The sequence below is a fragment of the Pyrgilauda ruficollis genome, unplaced genomic scaffold (genome assembly GCF_017590135.1).
Source record: "Pyrgilauda ruficollis isolate IOZ18807 unplaced genomic scaffold, ASM1759013v1 scaffold13, whole genome shotgun sequence".
NCBI lineage: Eukaryota > Metazoa > Chordata > Aves > Passeriformes > Passeridae > Pyrgilauda > Pyrgilauda ruficollis.
Window position 1 is genome coordinate 1,990,920 of NW_024511432.1, and position 18,461 is coordinate 2,009,380.

The 18,461-nt window shown below is 42.9% G+C and overlaps 1 protein-coding gene across 1 annotated transcript; it reads left to right on the plus strand.

Moving 5' to 3' along the window:
* The first annotated feature begins 1,330 nt into the window (after positions 1-1,330).
* On the plus strand, positions 1,331-16,678 carry MLYCD (malonyl-CoA decarboxylase). The gene is made up of 5 exons (XM_041458955.1): positions 1,331-1,849; positions 7,135-7,247; positions 8,223-8,379; positions 8,860-9,009; positions 15,908-16,678. Exons 1-5 carry the CDS (start codon positions 1,367-1,369, stop codon positions 16,439-16,441), a joined length of 1,437 nt encoding a protein of 478 aa, XP_041314889.1. The 5' UTR covers positions 1,331-1,366; the 3' UTR covers positions 16,442-16,678.
* The last annotated feature ends 1,783 nt before the right edge of the window (positions 16,679-18,461 follow it).

Below are 18,461 nucleotides of genomic sequence, written 5' to 3' on the forward strand. Positions count from 1 at the left end.
CACAGAGGGTTCTGGGGATGAACAGCGCTGGCAGCTGGTTTTCATGGCCCTGGGTCATGCAAGAGAGCTCTGTTCTTGCAGGAATCCTACCCAAGGCCAATCTGAGAGTGCTGTCAAAATGGAAAGAACAGAAGCATTTCTATATAGGATTTTTAAAAGGAATTGATCCTGGGAAATGCTGACCATTTTCTGGCAGGTTGGAGCGTTCATCTTTCATCACCACTCTCCCCTTGTGCTAACATCTCTATCTCAGGCTTCTTGAAATTTCTGACTCAGAAACTGAGCTGGTCCATGAGGCTTTCATTGAATAGAAAACACTAACTAGACTAATTTTAGCACAGATTTAGGGCTTGTGTCAAACAAATCTGCATCAAATTGTGATTAAGTGTATTGCAGAATCATACATTGAACAAGCACAGCAGATTTAAGATCATTATTAAATATATAGAAGGAAAGTTAGTTTTCTAGCTCTCCTTTGTTAAAAAAATAAACTCTGTCCACTTCTTTTTATGAAGCATGGGTAAAAATGTTTTATTTTAGTTTTCAAGCAGAAAAAGCCGTACTTATCTAATGCATCCTTATTTGAAACTGCAGAATTGCTATTAAAAAATATTTCTATATTTGCATATAGAAATATCACCATGATTTTTGGTGGAAGCTCTTATCTACTCCTCTGTCTCCAAAGACATTGCCCTGGGAATCTGACACAGACAGAAATTTTTTATCCCTATACTAGCAAGGCTGCCCAAGGAGGTGTGGAGTCACCATCCCTGGAGATGTTTCGGTGCCTGCATCTGGCGTTTGTTGCCGTGGGTTAAGGGTTACAGTGGCAGCGCTGGGTGAACACTTGGACTGGGTGATCCCAAAGGTCTCCTCCAATCCTGATGATTCGCGGAATCACAGAGTCAATTCGGTTGGAAAGGACCTCTGAGATCATCAAGTTCAACTTGTGACCGAACACCAACTTCTCCATCAGACCGCGGCACCAAGTGCCACCTGCAGGGAGGCGACTCCACCGCCTCCCCGGGCAGCCCAAAGTCTAACCACCCTTTCTGTGAGGAAATTCCTGCTAACGTCCAACCTGACCCTCCCCTGGCGCAGCCTGGCACTGTGTCCCATGTGACTCTACGGTTCCAAAGTGCGGCGCGGTGAACTCTGAGGGCAGCGCGGTGCCATGAGGGGACAGCCCGTGACCTCTGACCGCCACACTCAACATGGCGGCCGACACACCCCTCACACACCCCCAGCCCCGCCACGCTCTTCTCACTTCCCATTGGCCGGGCGCGCTGTCACTCTGCCGTCTCAGCCAATCAGCGCGCGCGGAGCGGCGGGGCGGGCGGCGCCGCGGCCTGCGGCGGTGTGCGGGATGAGGCGGCTGTGCCCGCTGCTCTGGGCCGCGCGGGGCCCGCGCCGCCTCTCGTCGGGCGCTTCGCCGGGCATGGAGGAGCTGCTGCGCCGCTCGGTGCCGCCGCTGCCGCCCTACGAGACCAAGGAGAAGGCGCCGCCGCCCGCCGAGCTGCGCGGCGCGGAGTTCGTGCGGTTCTACCGCGGGCTGCAGCCCGGGCCGCCCCGCGCCGAGCTCCTCACCCGCCTGGCCCGCGACTTCGGCGTGGAGCACGGGCGGGTGGCCGAGGCCGCCGCCAAGGTGCTGCAGGCCCGCGAGCAGCGCAGGGAGCCCGGGGCGCTGCTGCAGGCCGAGGACCGGCTCCGCTACTACCTGAACCCCCAGTACCGAGGGCTCTTCCAGCAGCTGGGCCGCCTCGAGGGCGGGCTGCGCTTCCTCGTGGAGCTCAGGGCCGACCTGATGGAGGGGCTGGCCAGCAAGGCGGTGGATGGGCCCCACGTCAAGGTGAGGGCTGGCCTGGCTGGCTCTGAGGGAATTTGGGGGATGTGGTTTGGGGCGTCCTGCTCGTCGGGCTGCTCCTGGAGCCGTGTTAGGCTGGGAGGCAGTCCCGGGAAGCCAGGTCACTGCTGGGGGCTTTATGGTCCCTCAGTTCAGAGAAGGTCATGGCAGTGCTGGGGTGGGTTCAGGAAGGACATTGCAGTGCTGGGGTGGTTCAGGGGAGGACATTGCAGTGCTGGGGTGGTTCAGGAAGGACATTGCAGTGCTGGGGTGGTTCAGAGAAGGACATGGCAGTGCTGGGGTGGTTCAGGAAGGACATTGCAGTGCTGGAGTGGTTCAGAGAAGGACATTGCAGTGCTGGGGTGGTTCAGGGGAGGACATGGCAGTGCTGGGGTGGTTCAGGGGAGGTGTCTAGAGGCCAGGTCCGATGAAGAGTGGCTGAGGGAGCTGGGAAGGGGCTCAGCCTGGAGAAAAGGAGCTCAGGGGGACCTTGTGGCTCTGCACAACTCCTGCCAGGAGGGGACAGTCGGGAGTCTTCTCCCTGGACTTCTCCCCAGGAACAGGGACAGGAGGAGAGGGAACAGCCTCAGGCTGGGCCAGGGCAGGCTCAGGGTGGACGTAAATAAGAATTTATTGTATAAAGGATGATTAAACATTGGAACAGACCCAGAGAGGGGGTGCAGTCCCCATCCCTGGAGATGTACCACAAACCACTGCTTATGGCACTTAGTGGCAGGGTGGTGATGCTCAAAGGCTGGACTCGATGGACTTTTCCAACAGAAATGATTCCAGGTTCTCTGGAGAGACACGAGCCTGTCCCCAGGCCATGGCAGCAGTGGCAGCTGCCTGTGCTGACACTCAGGAAGGAAGTGGCCCCGGCTATGAAGAAATACAGTGACACTGGGAAGTGCTGGCACACAAAACATTGTTTTAAAAGTTAATTTACAGTAGAGCTGGGCTTGATTATTTTTCATCTTGCTGTTTCAATTTTTGTCTCCTCTCTCTTATGTTCTTTTCCTGTGTTCTCTTCCTTCTTTTCACCACAGGACATTGATTTTCCACTGTCCTTATAAACAGTTGAATTTCTGATGAGCTCTTGCAATGCGCAGAGTGAAATTTGCTAATAATCTGTTTCATGGGTGCAGTTCTTCCTCTTGCTGTTCAGAATCCTCTCACCTGCAACATTTTACTCTTCCCGTGCCAGCGTTTTCCTCTTGATATTTGTTACTTTTTGCTTGCTTACTTCACTTTGCTTATTTCAGCCCTTGAAATATGACTCTAGTGAAAAATTCACAACATTGTGATCTCAGGTAGAAAATCATCCAATGATTGCTTTTAAAGTATTCTTCGTCTTTCCATAGGATTTAGAAAAAGTCAGTGAAAAGTTCAAGTTGCTGGCAAAAGATAATGAAAAAGAGAGCATTTTTGTCAAACTGATTTATCTATAAATCTCCTTCCATAATTAAGCAGTAGTTGGAGTGTATTTGTAATCTTGGTCTTGTGTTGATCTACTGGGAAAAAAAAAGGAAGTACCATCATTGTTAAAAGTTTCTCCATAAAAAAGTGTTTGGTGTTTGCCTATCAAAAGTCCTGTGCAGCCATTTCATTAGTGCAGAGTTGATTTCAATTCTAACATAAAGACAAATGTGCAACAAGAGTTTTATAACCTCTGTATATTTGTGTCTGCACTGACAAGGAAATGTGGGAATAAAATTAAATGGATCTCCTTGATGCTGGTGGAGAATTACAGAATGCATTATGTGGCCTCCTGGGATTTTGGTTTTGCTCAAACTGTCTAAAATATTTCTTAGCCAGTCCTTAGTTTTTACTTTGTAATTTGAAAGACCTATTTAAACTAGGATTGCCCATTGCTGTGTGGTAAATATGAAATATTTTTCTATTTTCTCACCACTTTCAACATAAAAGCAGCTCAGACTTCTTGGATATTGGGTGATGAATGATTTCTATTTTGTGTTTGTTCAACAGATTGCAGTAAAATATCATATTTAAGTGATTAAGTCACTTGAAAGTGCTTGAGCACAATTTACTCATTGTCCAAATGAGCAGAAATGGGGGGAAAAAAAAAGAAATAATGATTTTAATTTTAAGATGCCCAGTAATAAAAACCACAAGAGCCAGGAGAGTTTTCAGCACTGCCATTATCACTGCAGTAATTACTATTAGCAATAAAAAAGCAGAAACCAGTCCCCTTTAATTGGTGTCACTGCTGAATCTTGTGTTGCTGGTGGGGATATTCTTCCAATATCTCACCAGGCATATTCTCTGTGTGGATTCTGAAGGTAATTTGTGGGGGAAAATAAAAAAAAAACCCAACAGAATAAAAATCCCTGAAACCCCACCCAAACCAAACCAAATCAAATCAACCTCCCCAGCACAGACACCTGCAGATCTACTCTGATATTGCCAAGTATTTCAAAGTCCCAAATTAAATAAATCAAGTTGAAAGCTTCAAACATTCCAAAACCAGGGGAAAACTCAACTCTTCTGAAGGGTATTTTATTTGGTAGTTTGAGAGGGAAAGTGAAATATTTCCCTCATCAGAGAAGTATTTCTTCTTAATAAAAAATAATTAATTGGAGGTTTTCATAAGAGTTTTCCCATTTGTTGCCCAAGAAATAGGTACTTGTTGTGAAGATTAAAAAGGCTGTAATTTGCTGTCTCGTAGCAAGAACATGGAACGAGAAAAAAATAACCACAATTTATTAAACTTGGCTAGCAGAAATTGAAGTATAGCTGGTAATTTGAAATACTAATCTGAGTGTGTCTTATTGCTCAGATTTAACACTGGGATGCTGAATAATGAATGTGTTTGCTTTTCTTTTTAATGAAGTGTTGCAGATGTAATTTTTATGACTAAAAAGGCATCTGAAATGAAAATAAGAATTTACATACCACTTAATTTACAAAATAAGAGAACCTGCCACTAAATCTGAAAAATAAGAGACCCAAACTTGAGCCTGGCCTTGTTGGGACAGGACATTTTTGGAAATGTCCTGTACACTGAGATATTAAACCCAAGTCAGAATCTTGTTTAGATGACGTGAGTTAAACGCAGTTTTGGATAGTGAAAGCTTTGATGTCTTTCTGCACTGAAAAGTTTTGTCAGCCCAGAATCATGGAATCCTGGAAGGGTTTGGGTTGGGAAGGACCTTAAAGCCCATCCAGTGCCACCCCTGCCCTGGGCAGGGCCCCCTCCACTGTCCCAGGGTGCTCCAAGCCCTGTCCAGCCTTGCCTGGGACATTCCAGGGATGGGGAGTTCCCTATGCCAGGGCCTCCCCACCCTCTCAGGGAGCAATTTATTCCTAATATCCAATCTAAACCTGCTCTCTTTCAGTCTGAAGCCATTCCCTGTGTGCTGTTCTCCAGGCCCAGCTGGGGTTGGACACAGTGATGGTGGCAGGTCCTTTCCACCTGGAGCCATTCAAATTCCTGCACAGTGCCCTGTTTTATAAAACTTTGTTATTCACAGCTGACAGGTTGTTTGACTTGTGATTCCCCATAAACAATACTTGTTTCTCCCCAGATCATTACTGAAAGCACATGTGCTTCTTCTTTGCTTACAGCTGCATTGCTTTTGTCCAGCTGCACCCTGGAGTTAATGAAAACAGCCATTGGCATCCCTTGCTAAATCTTCAGAGGAGCAGAACTCATGACTCCAGTGTTCCCACTGTTCTCCATGCAGGATGACTGTCCTGAGCTCCTCCTGAGCCTTGTGACTGCAGGAGATGCAGAGCAGAATGTGGAAATGCTGCCAGCAGGAGTGCTGCCATCCATTCCCTCTCTGCCTGCTGCACTGCAGCTGAACTGCTGTTCAAAAAGCACATGGATGGTAAGAGAGCCTGAAGAATCTGTTCCTTTGCCCCCAGATCTCACAATTCCAGCTCGTTTTTCTGGTTTACAGTGTGGCCCTTCAAAAGAAAACAAACCAAACAATCCTAGAGTGCCTGGAGACTTCCACTACACCGTGGGGTATTTGACCAAAGTGATTTATGGTTATTATCAAAAAACTTCAGAGCTCTGCAGAAAGAAGGATTCACAAGTCAGAATAAACAAACCAATCACAATATATTTGTTTAGAAAAAAGGTACTGAAAAAGAATTATCATGGAGGACAGAATTGTTCTATGCAGATGAATGGCTGTTTCTTCTGGGTTTGAAAATCTTTTTTTCTAGTATGCTAAGGAATAAACCTGTCCTTTTATTCAGTCTTGGAATACATGTAGCAGTTACTTTGGCCAGCAGAAACCTTCTTTGATGTTTGTCTTTTGACAAGTGGCTCTACAACTTTCATCTTGATTAGGTTATAATAGGAAATATTTTTACTTTTTAGGACAGTCCTGAGACTACATCTGAACTTAGGGAAAATGTTTTAGGTTTTCTGATTAGATTTATGTATTTTTCCAGTTGTTTTTCTTTAATGTAGCAAGCTAAAGTACATTGGACCTGAATTTTTATCTCTTCTATGTGCAGCAGTAGCCATTTAATAAAGTGTGAATGGAAGATGAGGAGTTTTTGTTTTGAAGCAAATGATTATTGCTAGTTTCAGGTAAGCCCAGGTTTCTGATCAGGCTGTTGATAAGTTGGTGCTGGTATCACTCTCTGTCCTGTGTACAAGGCAAATGGAAAAAAGCAGAACAAGCTCTGGGATCTCTTTTAGAGATATTCATGCTGTGCTGAGTTCAAGAATACTTGTTAAATTCAAATAAATTTAGACAGGAAATCTTTAATAATACAGGCAGCAGGGAGTTGGTAGGGAATATAAAAATCACTATTACAGTGAATCACAGTGAAAGGGTTTGACATTGCAGTTGGGTTTCATCTCATACTGTTCCAAAACTGGTTTGATTTTCCAGTTCTATTGTCTTATGCTGCTGGGTTTTATTTTTCTTGCTCAAATATTTTCATGTTTTTAGAGAAGAAAAATTCTGTCTGCATCCTGTTGAAAGATATTTCCACTGTACTGAAATCTGAGCCACTGTGAGACTGCAGCCCCTGGTCAGATTTGCTCAAAACCTTCTACCCATTGTCTGCTTTTTGTCCACAGTGTTTTTCCTGATCTTCCCTGTCCCTGCTTGCACTACAGACAATCCCTTCAAGGATTTCCCTGGTTCAGTCCTGGACTATTTTGTGATTAATCTTCTCAAACAGATCCATAAGTTTCCTTTAAGCTCCCAGTGTTGTAGTTGGAGTCAATCAAGGTTATCTTCACTCACATTTCCATATTCTACCTTGCTTATTCAGCAGCTCATTCCTTCTTTGTTGTGTTACAGGAAATGAATGGAGTTCTCAAGAACATGCTCTCAGAGTGGTTCTGCACAGGATTCCTCAACCTGGAGCGGGTCACGTGGCAGTCACCCTGTGAAGTACTCCAGAAAATTAGTGAGTAAGTGCTAAAGGCTGGAAGGAGTCCCTGGTGAAGAGGTGATGGAATGCTTGGGACTGCAGAGATTCCCTGGTTTCAGGACTCTGCTTTTCTGAGCTGAAGGCAAAGTATAATTATGAAATATTTGCATTAACATGCTGAGAGCCCAATTTAAAAACGGATTGAAGTAAAGAGTGAAGGGATCATTTGTGCCATAATTTGATCCTGTAGCTCCCACACTGCACTGGTAGAGTGCTGTCTTTCCTTCCAACTTTCTCAGTTGCTCTTCCCACATTCCCAGAGGTGCTGCAGTGGTTTTGGCTGGAGCTGGTGAGGTGCACAGAATCACTTGTAAACTACATATGAAGAGAGCAGCTTTATACAGTTTTTATACAGTGTGCTCTACAACATTGGTTTCTGAATCTGTAACATTGATTTTTTTAATCTGTACCATTGATTTCTGAACCTACAGCGTTGCTTTTTGAATCTGTAACATTGATTTCTGAACCTACAACACTGATTTCTGGATTTATGCCAAATAGTCAAAGTTGTGAAGTTGAAAATTACTACATTATGTGGGGGGCTGCCTTATTGTATAAAATCTTGAAGAAAAAATAATCTCTGATTATTATTATGGGATGTTCTGAAAGTACCTTGCTTAAGTGTTGATGAGACAAAGAGAACTCATACAAGCTGAATATTCCAAATAAAGATCATTGGTAATATTTAATCACTCTTTGAGGTAATTTGGCAAACACACCGGTGAGTGGGTATGCAATATTCCTTTACAATCCACTTTGGCACAGCTTGCTGACAATTTTACATTATTCACAGCCTGACTCTTGTTTTTTGATGGGAAAGTTTTGTCACTGACATCAGTGGGAAGAGCACTGAACTTGTAGGGCAGTAAATGAAATAATAATAGCAATAACAATGATAATAATGATAATAAATTAATGATAATAGTAATTTTATTTTTTAAATTCTCTCCTTGAGTTCTGAAGCTGTGCACCCTGTCAGAAACTGGGTTGATATGAAGCGTCGAGTTGGGGCCTATAGAAGGTGCTACTTCTTCTCTCACTGTGCCATCCCAGGAGAGCCACTGATTGTCCTGCACGTGGCACTAACCAGTGACATCTCCAGCAGCATCCAGGTACAGCCACTGAGGCATTTAGGTCATGGCAAAGTGCTCAAATTGCAGTGTGCTTATTTAAAAATCCACAGCTCCCTATAATTTGGCAATGTTTGCTTTTGTTTTGTCTTTTTAGAGATGAGAGAATTATCTCGTAAAAATTACAGGGATACTTTGTCTGTCTTGTGTATTATGGAAATTGAAATTTTGAGGGTTTGCTCAAGAGCAAGAAGAATAAGAAAAGATAAGAAATATATAGAGAAAATGAGACTAAAATTTCAAAGTGGTTGCAATTACTTCTGAAAACTTTAAACCATGTTGCAGTTTCTCTCTGCACTTACTAATGAATAAGCAGCTGTTCCTACTTTTTTATCAGATTTTTATTGTTAATGAATAAAACAGTGGGGAAAAGTGTTAATGCATTTAAAAGTTAAAAACCTCCCCATAATGCTGATAATAACTATTATTAACATTTTTTATTTTTAATCCTTATTTTCCCAGGCCATAGTGAAAGAAGTGCCGCCTTTAGAGACAGAAGATGCAGACAAAATCACAACAGCAATTTTCTACTCCATCAGTTTGACTCAGCAGGGCCTGCAGGGAGTGGAACTTGGGACTCACCTCATCAAAAGAGTTGTCAAGGAGCTGCAGGTGGGTGTGCAGGGGGGCTCAGGGTCTGTTTGCCCAGCATGGTTTAGTTCTTAGGGCTTCCCCTTCCCTTGGAACTTCTTCCCTGAGCAGCCTTTGGAGATGTGGAGAGCTGGAAGAGCATTTCCTGCTCTTGGCTGATGTCTGCCAGATGTAGATTCTGTTCCACAGCTGACGTGGTCAGTGTGGAATTCTTGTGTGGTTGCCTGGAGTCAAGTAAGAACATTTCTGCTGGAGGTGGCTTTGACAGAGCTGTGTTCTGCTCTGATGCAATTCAGGTTCTGCTCTGATACAATTTACTTACCTCACAGTTGAGTGATAAGAGCCTGATCAAGATATTCTCTCTTCAAAGTACCTGACCGTGCCTTTTCCAAAATCTTACAGCTGCTCCAGGAACAGAAACACTTCCTGTTCATTAATTAGTTAATTGCTTTGTTTGTTATACTGAATTGCCACTGGTTATTTATGCAGTGTGCATGTGTGCCCTGAATACATCTATTGAGAAAAATAAACAGGAGGGAGATTTCTTTGCCCAGATATGTCTTGCAATATAGTAAAGAAAATGTCTTAAAAGTCTAAAGAATCTTTTACTCTGCCAGTCAGTTCTGTGAATTTAGATAATGTCATTGCAGGCTAAGGGATTATTGTTAACAGCTTTAGTACTTGGAGAACCTTCTTCCAAGCAACTGGAGAAAGGAATGAAAATCCATGTACAGAGTGGTGTGAGAGAGCCAGTCATGTTCCTGCACTGAGCACTTTATTTTATTTAATAGTCTTTACTACTTAAATTGCTGACAAATCTACCACTTAAAAGTAATGATCATTAGTTGTGTTTATGTTCATTGTTTCACATCTGGATTAGTGACAATGTCTGGAAAACTGTCTGTGATTTAGAACTTCAGTTCTATTTACAAAAATATCTTAAAATTGGATGCTCCAAACTTCTACTGCCAGAAAGTGATAGATTATTTAATTGCTGAATCATAGCTGGCTGCCCTAAAGTAGTTTTGGTTGTGTTTGTTTTTTTTTTTAATTTTATTTTTAATGGATATTTTGGCTGTATTTTGTTTCTTCTTGCTTTTGGAATGGTTTTTAGATTAATTGTTGAAAGTGCAGTAGTCCAGGTATAATTAGACCATGCCATCTGTCTGATCTTGACTGAGGGGAAATTGGAATAAATTCATGCAGTTATCTGCTTTCACATCTGAAAAATAATTTCTGGATAATTGAGTTGCTCTCATAAAATAACCCTATTGACATTGTATCTGTCCATCACTAATTGCTTGCAACATCAGCAGAGTTGTGAGTTATAAAGGCAAACAGACACATCATGCTTAGATAACCTAATGCAGGTTTTAAAATTCAGTGTGTCCAACAGAAGAGTGTGTTTTGTATTTCTACTTATGCCAAAGTTTTTATATTTCAGTGTTTGAAACCCAGCCCCTCTTTAGTGTTCATCAAAGGAAACCCTTTGCTGAGATGCCTTTAAATACATTTTAATCTTAAAATTAATCCCTCAGTCTTTAACAACTTCTTAATATTGAAAACTTGAGTGCTTTCCATGCAATGCCAAAGGTGGAGATCTTCCTCCCTACTCAAATTTCCTACACTGCTTAAAGGCATTGTGAAAAACCTGCTGGTAGGAAATTGTTGTGTGGCAAATTGGACGTGGACTGAGGTGTTTGTTGAGGTCTGTGTGCACAGATTGAAGGTACAACAACCTCTGTGCATTGCCCTGCACCATTCCTGTTTGGAAGGGAACCACCCTAGGGCTAAAGAAGATAGAAAGGATAATCCAGGAATATTTATCCATTGGGGATGTGGCTCTACAATAGTTTTTTCTTCACTGTTTGATGTTAATGTTTTTCTTTCTCCTGTTCTTCACACTCCTCCATGCTTTCTCCACCTTCATTCCAAAGTGTTGTCCTTGAGTTTGTCTTGAGTGGTGCAAGAACCATTTCCCACTGCACGTTTTACATCTGTGAAGTGAATTTAAATCATTTTTCTGTTCTTCCCACAATGGTTTGATGCTCTTCTACAAGGCCTCCTCGTTTAGCTTCAGATACAAACATTGTGCCTCCCATCTCAGGGGACCTCACCCCTCAGAGGAGAGACCCTCTGTATTTCAGCTTCAAAATACTTCCACTGTGGAATTTGTACAAAGTCAGGGTTGTTCAGGCCAAAGGCAGGGCATGCAGTGAGTAAATACTCTTGGCAGCCTGTTTTGCCTGGCTCCCAAAATTCTGGAAGTCCTTTTTCTGTGGATTAATTGCACACATGTGCTCTCTTTCTCTCTGCTCAGGTGCTGCAAAGGACTTGCCAAGGTTGTCTCTATTCAGGTTGGACATAATTCTTGGGAGCAGAATTACAGTCACTTCAGGAGGGACAAATGGTGTACAGGAGTGCTGAGTGGACTTGGTGACAGCAGCTGAAACAATCCAGCCTCAGCAAAAAAGTCCTGGGTCAAAAATTACATCTCATTAAGCCACTGTCCAGCAGCCTTTGTAAAAATAGATGGGTGAGGTCTCTGATAGGAAGAGGATTTTTTATATCACCTTTGCATGGCTTTGCAATAAACAAATCTTTTTTTCAAGTGCTGCTAAATCACCAAGTGTTCCAGGTTACGGAAGAAGTTGAGACTCTCTTTAATTTAACTGGTAATAAAATGCATTGGGAAGAGGAGACCATTTGAAAGGGTTGAAGATTTTGTTTTTCATTTTATTTAAATTGATGATTGAGACACTTTTATAACTTGCCATTTGAGCTAACTTTTGTGGGTATCTGTTTGGTCTGCAGAATTCTGTTTGTGTTGTCCCAAGGAGCTGTAAGCTCTTAAAACTTCTTTTATCCTCCAGTTAAAATCCTTTACCTGACTTCTACCTTAATGTAACCTGCTCTGACACTTCTACTTGTAAGTGCCACTGTAACCTCCAAACTGAAATCCCAGCTGTCATTCTTCATGAGGAAAACTCCAAATTGGACCTGTCATGAATGTGTATTAGGTCAGGAAAAGACATGTACAAAGTTAGGGATGTGCTGAGAACCCCTCTGCATCAAAGCCTTCATCTGTCAGGATTTCAAAAAACTGTACTGAAACCTTAATCTAAACTAGAAAATGATGGCTGTAAATCCAGTTAATACCATACTTCTTAATATCTCATTAATACACAATTAAAATAGAATTCAATTTTTTTAGAAGTCTTCTTGCTCATTTGCCTGAACTGGTCACTGCTAAACATGAGCATGTGTGGGGCAGCACTTGTCACCTTCAAAGGATGCCAAGCACTGATTCCCTCCTGAAAGCATTCCTTGGAAATGGGTTTTTCCTAGGATTATTGGAAGAACTGATGAGGATTTCACATCCCAGGGCTGAGCACTGTTAGTTTTAGGCACTGTGTACAAATTGATGGCTGCTGCTTTTGGGTCTCACTAATTTAAGCAGGTGGAGGATGGATGAAGTTGAGGCACACAGTGGGGTCCTCAGTTTCCCCTCTGTGCACAGTTTGCAGTTGGAATCCTTAACCTTTACCTGGACATTAAGGTTTGGCATTTTCCCCAGGAATTGTTCTGTATAATTGGGTAAAGGGGGGGTATTCTGGAGATCAGAATTGGACCTGGTGTCACCTACAAGGGCCATCCTGGGACAAGCTGTGCTGCTCTCAGGAGCAGATTATTCTGGTTTTCTTGACAAAAGTTTGCTACACAGATAATATAGAAGGGGTTTGTGTAGAGGCTTCTGTTGTTTCTGAGCATATCCTATTGGGATTATTTTGGGATGAATTCATTAGGCCACTGATACCACTTTGATCCCAGTTCTCCCTGCACAAATCTGGGAATAGGCTGTGTAGGCATTCTGTGCAGTCTCTTGTTTATATTAATGTATATAAAGCAGGGAGCAGGCAACAAAAAAATGATCTCGTGTATTTCTGAAATTGAAGCTTGTGTTGTTCCCAGAAATGAATTGGATTTTGAAACTATTCCAGACAACTACAAAAAAGCAAACAAACCCCAAATTGAGTGCAGACAGATCATTTCTAGCAAGCTGATAGGTGCTGGTGAACGAGGAGGTAGATGGATTTCTCATTAGCCAGACATTTAATTCCCAATGTGTTTATAGCCACTCTAAGCAGTCTGTGGCTCTGCAGAAGGTACATCATGGCAGTTCAGTCAGCAGATGACAGACACAGATAACTGTGCTGAAGCCTTTGAGAAAACTGCTTAGGATTTTATAGCCTGTGGCTTTTGAGGGAGAAAACTGATAGCTGCTGTGTGACTCAATAGAATGCTCAACAATTGGTGGCAGATTTTAGCTTTCTGCTTGGGCTGTTGATAATTGCTACCTTAATTTGATCTAGGTGACCTGGGGAGATCATAATTTCCAAAAGAGGCTTTGATTTCATTGATGAAAAATGTGACCTTGGACTGCAGCTTTCAGAGTGCAAGACAGTTTCAGATGAGATAGGGATAATGGGAGAAATCTGTGCTCTTCTGCAAGGAAAGAAAAAAGAAAACAACAGCAAAAAACAACGATCAAACACAGAAATCTACCCTGAACCAAAACTAGCAGCTGTTTCTTAATGGTGTGTGGGTTTCTGACAGGAAAGTAAACATTAATGGATCTCCACCAATAGCCTTAGAAACCAGCACATCAATTTAGCAAAACATAAATGTGCCCACTCCAGTGCATTTATTTATTTTTCCATTAGAAATGGATGCCCCAGATAAGCTTCTGAATAAAGCTTTTATCAGATATGTAGTAGTTGGTACTGTCACTTCAAAATGGGGTCACTTCCCCATGTCTTATCTGTCCTGAGAAGTAAAAAACCCACAATTTCCCACTTGGTGTTTTTAGTAGAGTAACACCTGTGAAGTGTTTGGGGCTGTCTTGGTGAGCAGGTCACTCCTGAAAGGGGTGATGAACAAGGAGCAGTCAATGTCCCCAGCAATCCCTGTCAGTTGTTTCATTAGGAACTTTGCAGAGGTTGTTACTACCACAGGAGAGGGGAGGAAATAATTCATTTTCCCCTTTTGTCATGGTGGGTGGTGCACAGGTGCCCTTGGGCTCTGCAGGCTGGGAGATGGGATTGGAACTGGTACCCTGTGGAAGCAATGGAGTACTCAGCTCCTGAGTGAGAACCCTGTCAGCTCTGTTCAGGAGCAAAACAGAAGTGTAAGAGATGGCTGTAAAGGAACTTTTTAATTTTATGAAATTCACGTGCAAGGAAACCTGATGGTTGGATTTCACAGATGGTGTTAAGGACATCAGCTTTGGAATTAATCTTAAAAATAACATCACCATGTCTTTTAGTGGAAACCTGAAAAAAGCTTCTATTTTTTTTCTAGAATTCACTATCTGAGTGTGGCAGTTGTAGCAGTTGTGAGCATGACCCAGTCAGGATCTCCTGGGAGCTCTGATGGCAAAAATGCTGTTTTGTTCAATAAGATAGAGAAATGAGTGTTTTTAGGAAATAATTTGCTTGGTTTTCTTTATCTGGTCCTCTAAGGAGATGAACTGAGGTGTTTCTTTGATAAGGTGTGACTTGATCTGCTCTTCTTGTCCTGCCAGGTCCCAAAAGAATTCTGAAGCTGACATGTCTAAATAACAAAGAGCTTCAGCTCAGGGCAGGTGACCCAGCCGTGTCACCAAGCTGCAGGGCTGGCTGTGTGTCACACTGCTGGAAGGCACAGGACAGCAGAGCCGTATTTGGGAAGCTGCTGTGGGAAGGGAGGAGGTTTTGAGAATCTCGAGATGGCCACAGCATCCCTGAGCCTGCAGCCTCCCGGAGCAGGCTGCAGGTGGCAGCTGTGGAGCTCAGCAGCAGCGAGGAGCTGCAGCTCTCACAACCTGGCAGCACCAGCTGAGCCCTGATGGCTTTTTAATGGTTACCTCGGTAATCCTCGAGGTAGAAAAAGCGCCATTTGTAGTCATTTAAAGACAATTTTCTGCTGACATTAAGATGCTTCTGTAACGTTGATGAATGTCTTGGTTCTTACCATTTCTTCTGTTGGAACAGTAATTAAACCAACGCTGGGGTGGTTTCAGTTCAGCTCTGTCTTCCTTCTGTTCCTTGGCTCCCCACTCCTCCAGGAGGGTTGCCTGATGCATTTGGTGTTCATTCCAAGTGACAGTGACTTTATTCTTCACACTGGTGAGCCCCAAAGCTAACACGGTTTTCCTTATGTATGTTTTGCTTTACATGATTTCATAGTTAGCAAGGTTTAATCAGAAATTAGTAGGAGCAGAGAAGAAGTTTTATGTGGTTATAACAAGTGTTATATTTGCAGTAAAAAAAAAAAAATCACACACTTAGTAGTTCTTGCTGGTTTAGGGAATATCATTAAAGGTAGCTGGCCTTTATAAAGAACTTCATTCAAAACTACAGGAAATACTTCTTTCCATAAAAATCTAAAAATAGTACCTCTTGATTTTACAATAGACTAAAATAATAAACTGCCCTTGATATAAAAAAAAAGTTATATATGAAAAATAAATAGTATTTAAATGGTTTTCCAAACTTGCATGTCTATTAAATAAATACTCTCCTCAGAATCACTTCTTTATGGCCTGTGATTTTATGTTTATTTCTGCCTGTAAAAGGATAACAGCAGAACCCAGTGGTGTTAAGTACTGCAAAAGTGCTTTTATAGAGATGGTGTGTGAGGAATGGATTCAGTCAGTGTTAAAATTTTCTGCGTGCTCCCAGTGCCTTCTCATCACTAACCTGTTACTGCCAGGGGGATTTTTTGCCATTTTTTGTGTCCATGTGTATCAGTTGCTTCTCAGATTCCCTGGTTTTCACTTGCCAAAAACCAAAGGCCGTCAGCTGCCCCTTGACTCAAACTTCTCTGTGCCAATCATGACCAAACTCATGATTTATTTTTTCTCTCCTTTTGCTTGCAGAAAGAACTTCCTCAGATAGAAGCTTTTTCCACACTTTCACCTATCCCAGGATTCACAAAATGGCTCGTTGGTCTCCTCTCCTCCCAGACAAAAGAACACGGAAGGAATGAACTTTTTACGGAATCTGAATGGCAGGAAATCTCTGAGCTCACAGGAGACCCCACCAGCAACACCCTAAAGAAACTCTTGAACACCAACGAGTGGGTGAGGTCAGAAAAGCTGACTGAGGTGCTGCATTCCCCCCTGATGAGGCTCTGTGCCTGGTACCTGTATGGGGAGAAGCACCGGGGCTATGCCCTCAACCCCGTGGCCAATTTCCACCTGCAGAACGGCTCGGTGCTCTGGAGGATCAACTGGATGGGGGACAGCAGCCCCCGCGGCATCGGGGCCTCCTGTGGCATGATGGTCAACTACAGGTATTTCCTGGAGGAGACAGCCTCCAACAGTGCCCTGTACCTGGCCTCCAAGCAGGTCAGAGCCTCCGAGCAGGTGCTGGCCTTGGTGGCCCAGTTCCAGCAGAACAGCAAGCTCTAGGGGGACACCATCAACACTCCTAGAGAGTGTTGCTCGCTGTAAGGAGCTGTGCTCACCTGCAGTGTCTTACTTCAGTCAGAATGTACCTTGTGGGACAATGTGCTCGGGGTTACCTGGCTTATCAGGTCTGGCTCACAAGGCTGTGTACTCCACCTATGGTGTGTGCAGAGGGGTTGGAGTTGTGTGTTAATGGAGAGTAAAATCCTCTTCATCAGGTACAGCCCAGGGGTAACTCAACCAAACAAAAAACCTTTATTACCAGCATTATTCTGTTGGTAATAAATTGTATAAGCTGTCTTTGAAGGGAGCTGCACTTCTCTGTCAAAATGCTGCTATAGATTGTTCAGAACCAAAGTACCTGGAATAAAGGTAAATTTTGGGTCAAATATATTATCAAAACAGCAATCTACAGTTTTATTTCTATAATATCTGTCTTTTGCACCCTCAGAAAAATCTCATGTAAAACGTCCTAGCATTTTCCTGTTTAAATCTAAAACTCACTGAGTCTTTGCTTTGCTGGAGTGTGGAAAAGCCTTGCACTAATGTTGAAAAATCAGGATCTCAGTCCAGCAGGTATGTTATGTTAGATTTGCATGTTTAGGCTGCTAAAATTTAATGAGCAGTAAGGAAGTGTTCAGGTAGGAGAGAACAAGCTAGACTGTTAACTTGGGAATCATGTGAGGAGTTTCTAAATATGTATATTATATGTTGGCTCTAGTAATGTTTTAAGTTGATAAAGAGCTTTTTTAATAATGAGATAGGTGTGATTTATAAACCAATAAAACAAACTTTCTCCATAAATCATGGTTTGTGGATTTCAGCATCTCCCTCCTTCACTTAGTGACCCTCCTTCATAACAGTTTCACCACACAGTGAACACTCAGGACACTCCTGGTTTTAACAGTGAGCAGGGCTTGGCTCCATTCTCTTGGGCTTTCTGATCTTCCTCGACTGCCTTAAAATTCAGGTTTCGAGGTGAAATTTAGCTGCTTGTATAAACACATGCAAGCCATTGTTGGCTGGCAGGAATAGAGCAAGAGAACCCTCTCTTTGTTAAACTCTTCAGGTTTGAGGGAACCAGGTCACTTACTTCAAGTGAAAGAGTTCTGAAAATGCAATGGTTTTGAAAGATGGTTTTATTTTGAATCAGGAGGAGCTATGAGGGCAATTAAATCTGCATCCTCCTGGCCATAGTTCAAAAAGAGCTAATGCTTCTGCTGTATTGCAGATGGAAATACAACATAATCCCATATTCTTAACAGCTGGACTCGAAGGATAATGAGTTTTTTCCACTTGGAGCTTCAGACAATTGTATGAGAATTGGTTCAGTGACATGAAATGATAGTAGCATATGAGGGAGGAAAAGCAAAGCTGCTAATGCTTCGTTAACACTGCAGTTATTTCCCAGACCTGCCTGCCTACATCTCACACAGCTCAGGGGAAGAGGTCTTCTCTCTATTTTTATTCCTACCAACCTTCAACTCAGGAGGATGGATGCTGGCATTTGGGCATGGCAAACAAATTCCCACCTGCACCCCGTGGTTGCAGTGTCACCCTCGAGCTAAGAATGACACAAGAACAGATGAGAGACTCAATTGCAAGAGGAGAAAAAGAGCTTTTATTACAAAGGATTCTTTGGTTTATATAGACTGATATGACATATTCTACTTGATGGGCTAGTTAATAAAAAACATCTTTTTCACACATTGTCCTTGAGAAGAACAGGAAAACAAAGTGGAAAAGCGCTACCTGTAGGTTGTTTATACGAACAAGTTATCACATTCCTACAACTCCCTAAAATCCTCACAAGCTACTGTGAGAAACAAATGCTGTTTCTCTCTCCCTGCCCAGGCTGGCATCCACACTGCAGGACTGCTTTCCCAGCTGCTGACCCGTGTGGTCACAATCAGGCCATGTCACAAGCAGCTCTGTCCCTGTCCCCTCGTGCAGCTGCCACGTTTCTCTGGGTGTTGGATGAACCACTCCCCCCTGCACCAGCAGTTCAGTCTGCTGGTGTTCC

Excerpts from the sequence above, each read along its gene's own strand:
- MLYCD (XM_041458955.1), top strand. The coding sequence starts at position 1,367 with ATGAGGCGGCTGTGCCCGCTGCTCTGGGCCGCGCGGGGCCCGCGCCGC. Across the intron at positions 1,850-7,134 it reads TGGATGGGCCCCACGTCAAG|GAAATGAATGGAGTTCTCAA; the intron begins GTGAGGGCTGGC and ends GTTGTGTTACAG. Across the intron at positions 7,248-8,222 it reads GTACTCCAGAAAATTAGTGA|TTCTGAAGCTGTGCACCCTG; the intron begins GTAAGTGCTAAA and ends TCTCTCCTTGAG.